Raw genomic sequence first — 13,295 nt, forward strand, 5'->3', positions numbered from 1 at the left:
GGGCAGCGTTGCAGGCACCCCCCTGAGCAGCACGGCCCCCCGGCCAGCCCAGGGACACCCCACCTGCAGCCACACCTGCATGGCACCACCCTGACCCCTGGCACCACCACCACTGTGACACCCCCAAACATCTGCCCGCCCTTCCCCAGCCTCATGCAGCCTGCCAGGGCTGCAGCCCCGCCATCGCTGTTCCCAGCCAGACCCCTGCACTGTGACCCCCCCCACACTCCAGTGGCCCCCGATAGCCCCCAGTCATTGCAGCACTGCAAATTTACTGCCTCCCCCCTCTCGTGACCTGGTTCACCGTGCCCCCCAAACCTCCCCATCCTCTCCCTTGCCCAGGTATTGCCCAAAGCGGCTTGTCCTTTGGGGCAGCTGCCCGGCACAGCCCAGGAGGTGCAGGGGGGTCCTGCCCTCGCTCCCCTGCCTGTTGCCGCTCTTTTGCACCGTGCACGTACCCTTTGCCACGCTCCCACCCCCGGGTGCTGAGCACCCGCTGTGCCTCCCCAAGACTGTACGCGGTTAGGAGGGTGCCCCGTGCCCAGCACCGCCCGAACAGCCACAGCCCGGCCCAGCGGCCGGAGCCTTGGCCAGGGCCCGCACCCACAGCCCTCCTGCCGGCCCTGAGATGGCAGGACCCACGGCAGGACCCACGGCGCTCCCCCGTCCTGTTGGACATTGCCTCCTCCCCCTCCACTGTAGCAGACACCAGCGCAGGGCAAACCGCCCCAAAATATCTCAGGAGGGGGGGTGGGCTGGCAAAGCCCCCCTCGACACACACACGCAGCAGAGAGGGGACCCCGGGCAGGAATCTGGAACCTCAGGGGGACGCTGGGGTTGAGCCAGGTGGCCCCTGGCCCTGCCAGTCTGGTGCCCACCCCCGGTGCCTGCAGACAGAACACGGCCGTGCCGGGCCGTGGCCAAAGCCATAGATGCAGGAGGAGCCATCATCCCTGCACCCCCAAGGCCCCACACGTGGGAGAGGCCGGGCAGGGACCAGAGCACTGGCCTGGTGACGTGCTCGGCAGCCCTGGCTCTGGGTGCGCGCAGCCCAGCACCCCCCAAAATACGCACCCGCGTGGTGTTCCCTGTCGGTGCGAGCACCTGGCTGTGCGGTGTCCTGCGCACCCCTGCGCAGGGGACACTGCAAGCATCCCAGCAGGGCAGGCACGGTGCTGCTCCTCGGGGAGACCCCCAGAGCACCCCATGCCAGCTCTCCACAGGGTCCCCCTGCACCCACCACCCAGGCACAAGCAGGGGTGTCCCCGGAGGGGTGCCACGTGTTAGCCCGGGGATATGCCACGGCCGTACCAGCCAGCCATACGCCAAGGTCTGCTGCCGCAGGCAGGGGGGTGCGGGACGTGGCCCCCTCCTTGCCAGCGGGAGCAGTGAGCCCTGAGCGGGGTGGGCACGGGCACCGCGGTGGGAGGGCTGGCACGAATGCGCTCGTGCTGGTGAACGTGAGAGATGTGCGTCACCATTTTATAAATGTACAAACGCTCCCTAATAAAGAGGCACAAGTAGGTCCAGAGCCACGTGCGGGGCTGGGGCGGGCACCTCCGCAGGGCTGGGGGGGGGGAGCGGAGGGGTGGGAGCCGGTCCCACCCTGAGGGAGGTGGCGATGGGACCGAGGAAGCACTTTGCAGCTCTGCACTTGTGCTGGGCACCGTGAGAGCCAGCACGCCCGGTCGCCCGAAGACGAGCACCGCCGCATCGCTGCCTGCAGAAAGCCTTGCCCGCGGCCCGGCAGTTCGTGCCGGCAGAGGTGCGGTGGTTGCCAGCTGGGCACCAGCAGTGGGAGCCGCCAGAGCCGAACCCTGGCCCTCGAATCGCTCCCTGGGGCAGTGCGGGCACCCCATCAGCGCCCCGCTGGGCTCTATCAGCCCCAAGCGGGTGGCGCGGCGGGGAGGACAGGCTGTCATCCGGCTGGGGGCTGCTGTGGGGCAGGCAGGAGGACAGAAACATGGGCTGGGGGTGCCGTGGGGGTACCCCACAGATGCTGCGTGCTGGAGCAGCACCCCACACCCTTGCCCACAGCCACGCCTCCACGTGGGTCATGCTTGCCTGTGGGATTCCCCCCATGGTACCGGTGACCCCTCCGCTCCCACACCTGCAGTCAGCGCCAGGCACGGCTGCTCGCCGTTAAAGGCCGGTGCTTACGCTGGCACTGCCCTCACACGGCTCACCGGCACGGTGCCAGCGGCTGCCTGCTCCTCTGGCACCTGCTGCGGGCCATGGACCCCAGTCCCTGCAGCGGAGGGGCACGGCACAGGGCACCGTCAGCCGTCCCACAGCGGGACCTCCAGCAGGACCTCTATGGGTGCTGTGGGCAAGGGGTGCAGAGTGAAACCGAAACGGGGGAGGTGGAGGATGGGTGGGGGCGAAGGGAGGCCCTGCTGGGGCAAGACCCTGGGGCTTTCCCCGGCAGAGGTGCTCCTCCAGCTCCTGCCTGCTCTGGACCCTGCTCCAGACCCTGCTCCATCCGCCCCGGCCACCCTGCGGCACAGAGAGAGGGGACAAAGCGGGCGACGGGCACCTCATGGTAGAGGCTGCCAGCACTGGGCACCGCAGGTGTACCTCTAAACCTGTGAGGGCTGAAGATGCCCAGGTTAACTGTGTGCAGCTGGGACACAGGACCCCATCCCACAGCTCACACCATGACCTGTGAGGGGAGCCCTAGGTTGGCTCCTAAAGGGAAAAGTGGGGAGATAAAGGCTCTATCTGCCACATCTTTTCATCACCTGGAGAGAGGATTAGGTCCCTTTGGGGTCCTTTGGGATGAGGTTGTTGCTGCTACTGGGTCCTGACCCATCTGCCCCTCCAGGATGCCCCACCACGAAGCCACCTTCATCCACAGCGAGGCTGTGAGCAGGAGCTCCTGCTGCCTCCTGCCCCGCAACGCAGATGTGTCGGAGGAGCTGAGGGAGGAGGAGAGCAGGATCGCACAGGGAGCCCAGTGCCTGACGCAGGAGGTGCTGGAGGACTCGCTGAGGAACAACCAGCTCCTGATGAAAAATCTGAAGGACGTGGTGGTGCTGGCCGGGCTGGGGGGGAAGGACTGAGTGCAGTGCTGCGCCATGCTCGCTGAGACGCTGCTCTGGCGACTCATCTCCCAGCTCCGGCAAGTGGCTTTCCAGAAAAACACCCGCAAAGCCAGATCCTACACCTATGAGAAAATAAAGGTGATTTTGGAGGAGCAGGGGTGAAGCATGGACAAAGGAAAGGCCTGAGGCTGCCAGCAAAGTGGCCTCATGGCAGCTCCTGGGAGCCCGGTAGTGGTGACCTAGTGAAGATTTGACATAAAGTTATTTTTATCTGTTGCTGTCAACTCCTCTGTCTTTAATTTGGCAACTTCCTGGTGGCACCTGGAGGTGACACCTCCTGTAGGGTCTCCCACCACCTCCAAACAGGATGGGCAGGTGAGGTGACCCCCGCCATCCTCCCTGCCTGCACCGTGCCTGATGTCCTGGCTGAGGAGGACCAGAGGGACGACTGCATTTAGCACCCCAAACCCCAGCGCTGTGGCCCCCAGGTGCCCCCTCCCACGCTGCACCCGTCCAAGGGCCACCGGGGGTCCGGTCCTCCCTAGGGACAGGGCCACTGCCACCCGGGCCTCGCCGGGCTGCGAAGCGACGTCCGCCCAGCCCAGCGCTGCTTGAACTGCCTGTAATGAGCCACATGAAATAGCTGGGGCATAATTAGACAGGGATCCACCATAGTGAAACAGGTCCTTAATTTTAATGAGCGCAGCCTTCTGGACAAGCGCCAGGCACTCGACCGTGGCAGCACTGGCTGCGCTGGCGGCCGCTCCTGTCACCGTGGAGGTGACAACCCCGGCAAACTCGGCTCCTGGGGGACGCGGTGCGGGCCCCGGGGAGGGGGCAACCAGGATGGAGCAGCTGGCAAGGATCCCGTCTGCCCCTGGGACGGGCATCTCCTCAGGCACTTCCCACCCTGCCTCCACCACCACACACCGCAGTTACTTCTCTTCCTGGGGAGAAGCCATGTTCCAAAGAAAACAAACCATCCGGCTTGGGAGCGGAGGGGCTGGAAGTGAGCCCTGGAGTGCAATGGGACACGTGGCCCTGCTGCTGTCACCTCCTCCCCATCGCCTCCTGCCCGGAGATGCTGGCGGTGACAAGGCAACACCTGGAGAAAGGAGTGACCCTCAGCACCTCCTGATGGCCTGGGCATTGGGAGCTTCCTGCTTTGCTCCTGGCTGTTCCCCCACGACCCCCTTGCTGGGAAAACGGACCGGTGGTGCCTGTTGCTGGGGCCAGGCAGGGGACGCACAGCCCTCGCCTTCCCTGACAGTGGGCAAGCAGGCTGGAAAAACCAATTAAAATCAAAATCCAAGCGAGCTGCCTGCCTCTCGCCCCAGCCCCGGAGCTTTGGGCTCCTGCAGTCCGCCTGTGCTGGGGTGGGGGGGAGGCGTCCCCGGGCATAGCTGGGTGCGCTGACCCCCCCACTGAGGGAAACCCCTGCGGGCAGGCACACCCCGGCAGCAGTCCTGCCTGCACTTACAGCTAACGCCTGGTTCCCTCTTCATTGAAAGGCTCTGATTTCCCCGAGCTTGGCCAGAAAAGTCCCCAGACAAAGACCCCCCAGACCCTCCAGAGGGGCTCGGCAGCACGTTGGGCTGCGACCCGGGGCACTGGGTGCGAGCAAAGTCCGGCATCTCTCTGCCTGCTCCTCCTTGAGCAGCGCAGCTTCTCCTGCCTTCGCTTGCGGCCGTGGGGAAATGTCTGCCGGGGTTGGATCCTGCTCTGCGGCTGGCTGTGGGGCAGCCAGCGAGGCACTGCTGGCCCCCTCCCAACCAAAGCAGAGGGACGAAAGGGCACTGCGCTTCCTCTTGCCCTCCAGCCCTCTCCTGGCACGGCCTCGCTTCCTACACCCTCCCGGAGGTCAGCTCTCGAGCTGATGAACATTGACAGGGCTGAAGTAACTCTGCCACGGGGTTTGGCGCAGCCAGAAGTGACCCAAGCAGGGCTAGAGATGCAGGCTTTTGTCTTCCCCCACTTGGACGCTCACTGCTGCATTTGCAGAGGAGTGCCTGCATGACCACACTGGGGGAACAAATCGGGGTCAGGGGAAGCAGAACAGCAGCTTGGGTTTTCCCCGGTTTAAGTCCCTTTCCTTGGCACGGCGCAGGAAGGAGCGGGGAGGCAGGTGCCCTCCCAGGCCCGGCGTGCCCTTCAGAGGGCTTTGCTCTGAACCGGCCCTTCCAAAAAACTCCCCAAGAGGAACTTGCATCGCTCTTCTCAACGGCCATGGTGAGCCAGTAACGCTTCTAGAAAATTTCCTCGAGGGAAGCAGAATCCCACGGGTAGCAGACGTGTGTTTTCTCCTGCCCCGTTGGGAAAATTACCCTTTCACCGCTCTGCCTCTGCAACTGCGTCTGCGCAGAAATCGGCACGTTGTATGGAAGTACCGGTCAAACCTGAACAGGGATTGCAGAAAGTCCCTGCCTGCTCAGCCGCCCACATCAGCTCCCGGGGCTGCTCCTCCCTGCCTCGTTCAGGGGTGTCACTGTCCCGGTCCGGCGCCCTGCCTGCGCCTGCCAGCCCTGCACGGGCAAGAGCTGGGGTTCAGCATGTTGCAGCGTGACAAACTTGACAAACACCAAAGCAGCTCCAAACACTGCCAGCTCCCTTTTAAAGGGAGCGATAACTGTGCTGGGAGGGCTCGTGGGTACGCTGGCACGGGGGGGCTTCACTGGTGTCGATTGTGGGGTGTTAAGCATGCAAATAGCTCTAACTCCGTCTGGGCAAACAGCAAAGGGGAGACGAGCAACTCTATCTCGACCACCCTGTGACAATTAAATGACAATTCAGCATTTCTTTTCGCAGCCAACTTGATTTGAAGCCAGTTTGCTTTGTTTGAGCATTTGGATATTCTTCTAATACCTAATCACATCCGACTCCTAGGTCTACTTTTCAGAGAAGCGCATCTGTAACGTACCTGCATCCGCCTCGCTCCCTCTGTCCCAGATTCACATTTAAAGGGAATTAAGGATGTGCTCAGGGAGGACCAGAAATAGAAATACTCAGAGCAAGCTAACAGTTATCATCTGAAATATAATAAAATTATATTTAAAAATATACGCTCCTACACCGTGGCTATGAAGACTGGAGCAGGAATATATGAATGAGGTGTCTTTGGGGAAGGCATGCCACACAGCCCAGGGGCTTTCCCTGAGTTTCGCTGAGCTCTAACAGCCTGGTTAACTAACAGCAAGTAGGTTTAGTTAATTTTTCTTGGGGATGTCTCTTTGATACGGGTGTTTTGTGAACAAGTAAAATGTGATGACCAAAGGAAGAGCACACGGAGCCATGAAAATCATGCCTGGAGCAGGCAGCATGGGCTGGGGACACAGTCTGCTCTCCTCATACTGCAAATAGGAGCTGCAGGCGGTAAGACAGTGGGGCAGGACCATGTGGGAGGACACACAGCTGCACCAGCCCCTCACCATGGTGCTTCCCCACCCCCAGCCAGGGCTGAGGAAGGGTGGAAACCTGGTCAGCAGGATCATGACTTTACAGCACCAGGAAAGACAAGGCATTGCCCAGAGCTCTGCATGCTGCATGTGGGCATCCGGGCTTCCCCAAGCAGCCAACACCTACGACCACGCAGACCCCCAGCAGGACGCCCAGAGATGCCCCAGGGAAGGATCAGCCAGACCCACCCGTTCATCTCTCTGTTTTATTAGTGTAAACACCCCACCCCCCCACCCCCCTCACTATTAAATACAAACTGGGAGCAGAGAGCGGCTCCTCAGTCACTTTCTCCTTAGGAGATGTGCAGCCAAACCCTCTGCCATGCCCACCAAGCCGGGCACCACGTCCCCCTGCCCCTGAGGGCAGCCCCACGGCAGGGAGGGCTCCCACCTCTGTCAGGAGGCTCTTGTCCGAGGGCTGCGACCTCCGACGTCCTATCGATACTGCGAAGGCCGAAGCGGCCTGGGTCACGGTTCCCATGGGGAGCAGCTCATGGTACTCAAATACAGCAGGATCCCCCTCAGCCCCCCCTGTGCCCACTGGCCCCAGGGACCAGGACCCCCCACCCCAACTCACTGGGAGTTTTCCAACTCATTGCCAAGTGGCAAAACCCCCAAAGCAACCTCCTTATTGCTCTTTTGGGGTAGGATGTGCCCCATCCCGCTGTCCCCGCACGACCAGGCCAATGTACCAAAGGAGCTAGGGGCACAGCCCCGTCCCAGGGCGCTGGGGGAACTGCGCAGGACCATCCCCAGCCCCATAGCAGGGGGATCTTGGGCTGTGTGCCCCTGGTTGACAGGGGACAGCAAGGAACAGGGCAGCCCATTGCCTCCCCACTAGGCAGTGGGGCCAGGACAGAGGGATGGGGCTGACAGCCAGCAGTTGTGGGGTGAGGAGCTGGGCGTCCCAGCTCACAGCTCAGCGACTCCAACCCCGCCTCACCCCAGGGTCTGCACAGCCACAGCCAGGTCTGGAAGGACCTGCGTACCCCGGGCTGACAGACCCCGGCCTGGGCAGCCCCAGCAGGGCAAGTCACGAGCTCGGGCACCGGCGATCCCTGCAGCTGCCGGGAAAAGGAAGACAGATTTGGGTAGCAGAAGAGGTGGGGCGGGCAGGCAGGCAGGGCAGGGCAGGGCCAGCCTCTCCGTGCCCCAGGGTTCAGGTGCTGTTCCCCTGCTCCTGCTCAAAAAGCACCATGGCCAGCTGGGAGCGAGAGCCTACACCCTCCAGGCTGCTCTGCACGCAGCGGTGGTAGATCTCCTCGCTCAGCCGGGGGTTGCAGGCCTGGTGCCGGTAGCGCTGCAGCAGGGCGGGCTCCACGGCCCGGAAGACGTGCAGGTTGGAGTACTTGATGAACATGTCGTAGATGTCCATGGTCTCCAGGATGTCCTCATTCTCCTGCACGTCGCCTGCCATGCGGGTACGTGCTGCCATGTAGTCAGCGTTGTAGAAGCAGGCTTCGTGGAAGACGTCACGGTCGAAGCGCCCTGCGTCCCGCAGCAGGTCCAGCGTGGCGGGTGGCACCTGGTTGTGGTAAGCAATGGCGGGGTTGTAGCCCTGGAAGTGGATGGGGAAGAAGACCTGCCAGTTGTTGATGGTGTTCATCCGACAGCGGTTCAGGAAGTCAACAGTGACCTCTGTCCCCACACCAGCCACAAAGAAAAGCGTGTCCACGGGATGCTTCTTGGAGATGATGTCCATGACCTTGATTTGGGAGGGTGCGTCTGTCTTGACACTGATCCATGGGATCTTCACCTCTGCATACCTGCGCTCATACTCAGTGATCTGGGCCTTCACGGGGGCAAAGATGTCATTCTGGGTGACCTGCTGGGCCTCAAAGGGGTCATAGATGAAAAGAAAGGTGAGCACTGCATTCTCACTGCTCTCAAAGGCGGCTGCCGCATAAATCTCCAGAAACCGGGCAGCGTGGTCCCGGTCATGGGCTGTCAGTGGCAGGATGATGTTGATGCGGCTGGCCTCTGTCACGTAGGGCATGGGTATGATCTCCACCTCGCTGAGGGGCCGCACTAGGTGCACACGCTTGGTGATGGAACGGCTGTGCCCCTTCTGGGTGACCACCTCCACTTGGAGGTCCAGCGTGTACTCCATGCCACGTGTGGGGTCGAAGCGCCGGTACCCGTTCACCAGCTGCTGCTTGCGGACGTGGAGCACCGGCTGGTACTTGCGGTTCAGCTCCTCCATGGCTGTGGCCACCACGTCAGCCACGTCTGCCAGGTCTGCACCACGTAGCTCGCACTTGGGGGAGCCATCCATACAGGCGTAGACCTGCTCCTCTGTGAAGTAGTCCCAGCGCAGCACCTCAAAACGGGTTTTGGGCTGGAAGGGGGGTGGGATGCCAACAGGCCATGTGGCGCCATGGTCCCCGTCCGCAGACAGGCTGCTGGCATTCTGGATCTCCAGCTGCAAGAGGAAAGATGGAGGAGTGAGAGCCAAGGCAGGCGCAGGTAGGCCTTCCAGCTCTGGCTGCAGGCAAACTGACTCCCGATACTCAGAGATCAGCCTCTCCAGCCCAAAGAGCAGTGCCAGAACAACTCTACCTTCAGCCTGACTCCAGGCAGTACCTCAGGTTTCCTCCTAAGAGCACCCCGAATGCAGCGTGCCACCTCCATCAGCAGGATCCACACTCTCTCCCACCCTGCCTGGCTTTTTCTGGCAGACCTCAGCACTCTGCTGGCTCCATTGCCCTGAACCAGCACCACAGCTCCAGGACCTACCTGGGTCCAGAGCTTTTCACACCCTGAGGGCTGCTCTCCAGCCAGCACGGCTGCCCCTGAAGCCACATGAGCTCAGCTGATCCCATCTCATAGAAGCTCCAGGTGAGAAACCCTCATGTTAGAGCAGAGAGGTGACACAGAGTGACCAGAAAGCCCACAGGGATAACAGGAAGAGCCCAGACCCTCCCAGCCAAGCCAAGTCTCACCTGGAGCTGCTGGATCTCCTGGTATGTCCTCTCCAGCTCCACCTGCGCGAAGTACTTGTGCAGCCGGTACATCTGGAGGGGATCCAGCACTGGGTGGACAGTGAAGGCACTCTGGAAACGGAGGTCGGTCTCCCGCTCAGGGTCCGCGTTCTTCCCCAGCTCAAAATAGTGGTAACGCAGGCCCTGCACCAGCCAGAAGAGACGGGTCATGGCTGGCCCTGACCCATGCTCCCATCCCACCAGCTGCCAGCACAGCAAGCTCAAAGGATGACAGGGTGCAAGGGCTGGTCCCCCCCAGGGCCTGGGAGCCCATGGTGGGGCGGGCAAACACACCAGGCCAGGACTGGGCTCTTGGAGGCCATCTCCTTTGCAGGACCTACCTCGTGCTCCTCTGCACAGTTGACAGCTGTGTAATCGATGATGCAGCGGCCCAGCCATTCATCAGGCCGGGCGCTGAGGATGTCATTGCGGCAGCTCTCCAGGTGCTGCTGCAGGAGCAGGAGGAGGCTGCGAGACAGCAGGTAGCCAAACCCTCCATAGCAGTAGCGTCCCTCAGTGTCCCCACCGATGAACTCCTCGGGACGGCCCAGGTAGAGGTGGGTGTCGATGCTGAGGTGGGCGACCAGGCGGCTGATGCGGTGTGCCTCTGTGTAAGTATCATCCTGTACCAGGAAGAACCAGTCGAAGTCATTCACGTAGTGGTCCAGAAGGTACCTGATGGTCTGGTACATGTTCCAGATGGGCCGCTCGTCACTGTGTGTCACCACCGTCATGCCGTGGGGCACCTTGCGGCCCCGTGTGCCTGTGAAGTACACCAGGCGCTCCAGGCGGTGGGCCAGTGTGCGGTTGACAGCCACCCCCAGCGTGTTCAATGTGCTCTTGGAGGTCAGCACACCCACGAAGAGCCGTTGACGCATCCCCAGCTCCGTGCTGATGTACCGAGTCCTGTAGGAGGGAGAGAACGTCTGACCCCGGTGCGCTGCACCCCACCTCGGCCTGCACCCTCCTCGTCCCCCGCAATGGCACCGACCTCGGTTGCTCTATAGGAACCGCTCTCAGGCTTCAACCACACATGCAAGACATCACCCCAGCTGCACCGGCTGCACTATGCCTGGGCCAGAGGCACAGCAGAGCACTCTGCTGAGGTCCCCCCCAACCTGAGACCATGGAGGACCCTCCCTTCCCGTGAGCCGGCCAGCCCGGCTCACACCAGAGGCTTACAAAAGGCTGAGCACAGCTAAAAGAGGGAAACAAGGCTGCACACCCCAGCTCTAGCAGAGACACGGCCCACCAGGCACCCCACCATTGCTGCCAGCCCCCAGCTGCCCCATTCACAATGACTTTCAGGTTCAATTCTCCCAGCCCGGCACAGCAGCAGGAAGCGACCCCCCCCTCCAGCCCCCAGCCGCTGCCTGGCACACACTGGCCCCATTCAGCCCCCTCCGTCCGCCCACTGCCTCGCCAGGACAAGGAGGCCCTTTCAGTGCCTGCTCCCGGGACGGGAGCAGCTGGCCCTGGAGCAGGTTGGAGTGGGGACGTGCCACTGCGGGAGGGGTCCCTGCTAGGGCAGGCCAGGAGAGGGGCCAGGGCAGGGTGCCCAGCAGCACGTGCTGCAGCAGGCAACCTTTGCACAGCAGGCAGCAGCACGGGCATGAAGATCTTCTGCGCACTCCCAAGCGGGGCAGAGGGGTGAGGGGCGAAGGGGTGGGGGGTGAAGGGGAGGAAGGGAAGCAGCAGGGAGAGGCGCTTGCAGTGAGAAAAATCTGGCTGCAGTGAGAAAAATCTGGCTGCAGCCCTGGGTGGCTGCTGGAGCGGGGGGAAGCACGTTGTCGGGTCACCTGCAAAGCGCCCCAGCACCGGCCTGGTGGACGGGCAGGCAGGCAGCCCCCCAGCACCGGCCTGGCAGACACAGGCCCACACCCGGGCACCCAGGGCTCAGCCGCAGCGACTCCCATCTAAAGCCCGGTGAGCACCGGCGGCCCTTCCGCCGCCGGTGCCGCGGGGGCTCCGCTCCCCCCGGCCCGCCCCGCCCCGGCCCCCCGCACCTGACGGCCTTCTTGGTGGCCCTGCCGGGGCTGGGCGGGCGGTAGGGCACGACGCGGGGTTCCCAGCTGTCGGCGCCCAGCCCGGCGGGCACGGCGTTGGGCCTGCGCGCCGCGTTGCCGTTGGTGTTGCCGGGGCCGGGGGGCGGCTCGGGGCCGCTGTCGGGGCGCGGGCGAGCAGCGGGGCGCGGCGGTGGCCCGCAGGGCTCCTCCACCCAGGTGACGCTGAGCAGGCTGAGGGTGAAGCCCAGCGAGACGCCGATGGCCACCGGCCCGGCGGGCCGCAGCACCGACAGCACCAGCGACAGCCGCATGGCCGGGCCGGGACGGGACCGGAGACGGGGAAGGGACCGGGGGCGGCTCCGGCTGCCGCTGGCGGGGCCGCCGTCCGACGTGTCACCCCCTAGCCCCGCCCCGCCGCGCGTCACCGCCGGCGGCCCGTCCCGGCCAATGGGCCGCGCTCCCACCGTCGCGTCACGGGGCGGGGCGGGGAGGAGGGGGGGGGAGCGGGTGCGGCGTGGGGGCGGGGCGAGGTTGCTAGGAGACCGCGCGGCCGCTCCCCCTGGCCGCCCATCCCCTGTGGGGCAGGGACCGGGCAGGGCCGTGGTGCCGGGAAGGGCCGTGAGGCCGAGAGGCGAGGCCCCCACCGCCGCTGCCCTCCGAGGCCCAAGAGAAGTCGCTGCGGGGCTGCCCCGCTGCCCGGTCCCTGGCACCGGCCGCGCCACGGCGTTCGCCTCTGGCCCCTTGGCGCTGTGGGGCGGCAGGGCAGCGTCCCCGACCCCGGCTCCCCGCTCAGCAAGCGCGTTTGCCCGGGCCGCGGCGTGGCGCCTGAGCCGGCTTAAGGGCGGATTTCCTCGGGTGGGTGCCGCGGGGCTGGGGCGCAGCCGGCCCCTTGTTCCCGGGGCTGGGGGAACGCCACTTGCGCCCCCTCCCTGGGACAGCCCAGCCCACACTGCTGGCGAATTCGTGGTGATCTGGATGTGCCATGTTCCCGTTCTTAAATCGCTGCCCGGGGGTCTTCCAGACAGCATGGGCAGCAGTGCTGGACTCTACCTGGGCGTCCCCAGGAGGTCACCGGTGGTCATGGGTGGGTGGGTTTGAGGCCAGGAGCAGAAAACAGGGCATGGGCTGCAGAAGGCATCTGGGCACATGGTGCCTAAGGAGCAGGTGTGTGAGGAGAGCAAGCGGCGGCTGGAAGACCTTTGGATGCAGAGCAGCAAACCGTCCTGGGGCAGGAGGAGGGCGGGCAGAGCAGCAGTAAATCCTGGCGGCAGCGCCGGGGACCCCTCAGCAGCCTGTGAGTCAAAACAGGGCCAAAGAGGGGGGCCAGAGCCTCACCAGCTGGGGCAGAGCCACCAGCCTGCCAGCCGCCGGAGAGAGCCCCTGGGCAGGCAGAGGTGGAGGAGCTGCCTCGGGGCAGAGTTTTCCGCGTACATGGAGCCTCTGGCGTGGGAACAATCCAACCCAGAAGCTGCGAGGCCAACAGCCCTACATGGCCACTCGGCACCAGGCTTTACTGGATAAAGACAAGGAGGAGGACCCGGCCTTTCCACCCATTCCCAGCCTGTGGCTCCATTTCCAGCAGCCTTGCAGCCATCAGGGCTCTCTGGATTAAAACCCCTAGATTTACTCTAGCTGGTGGGGATCCCATCCCACCCTCCCCATGAAAGACCTCCCGCCTGCCCCGGGGAGCACTGGCAGACGCAGAGCACAACAGAGCACCGAGGGCAGGCAGGAGCCCGCTCCGCTCCCGGGACTCTTTCATTTTCTGGAACAAAGCAGCCTGTTTTCATCAGGAAGCGGTTGGCAGCATCC

The 13,295-nt window shown here is 63.8% G+C and overlaps 1 protein-coding gene across 1 annotated transcript; it reads right to left on the reverse strand.

Moving 5' to 3' along the window:
* Positions 1-7,655: 7,655 nt before the first annotated feature.
* On the reverse strand, positions 7,656-11,800 carry CHPF (chondroitin polymerizing factor; the record flags this gene model as incomplete). The annotated part of the gene is made up of 4 exons (XM_082001196.1): positions 11,484-11,800; positions 9,819-10,383; positions 9,439-9,621; positions 7,656-8,918 (listed from the first exon to the last, which is right to left on the reverse strand). The coding sequence occupies exons 1-4, from the start codon at positions 11,792-11,794 to the stop codon at positions 7,656-7,658; spliced, it is 2,322 nt and encodes a 773-aa protein (XP_081857322.1). The 5' UTR covers positions 11,795-11,800.
* Positions 11,801-13,295: the final 1,495 nt, after the last annotated feature.

Source organism: Phaethon aethereus (genome assembly GCF_964289735.1).
Source record: "Phaethon aethereus genome assembly, chromosome: 6".
NCBI classification, from domain to species: Eukaryota; Metazoa; Chordata; class Aves; order Phaethontiformes; family Phaethontidae; genus Phaethon; species Phaethon aethereus.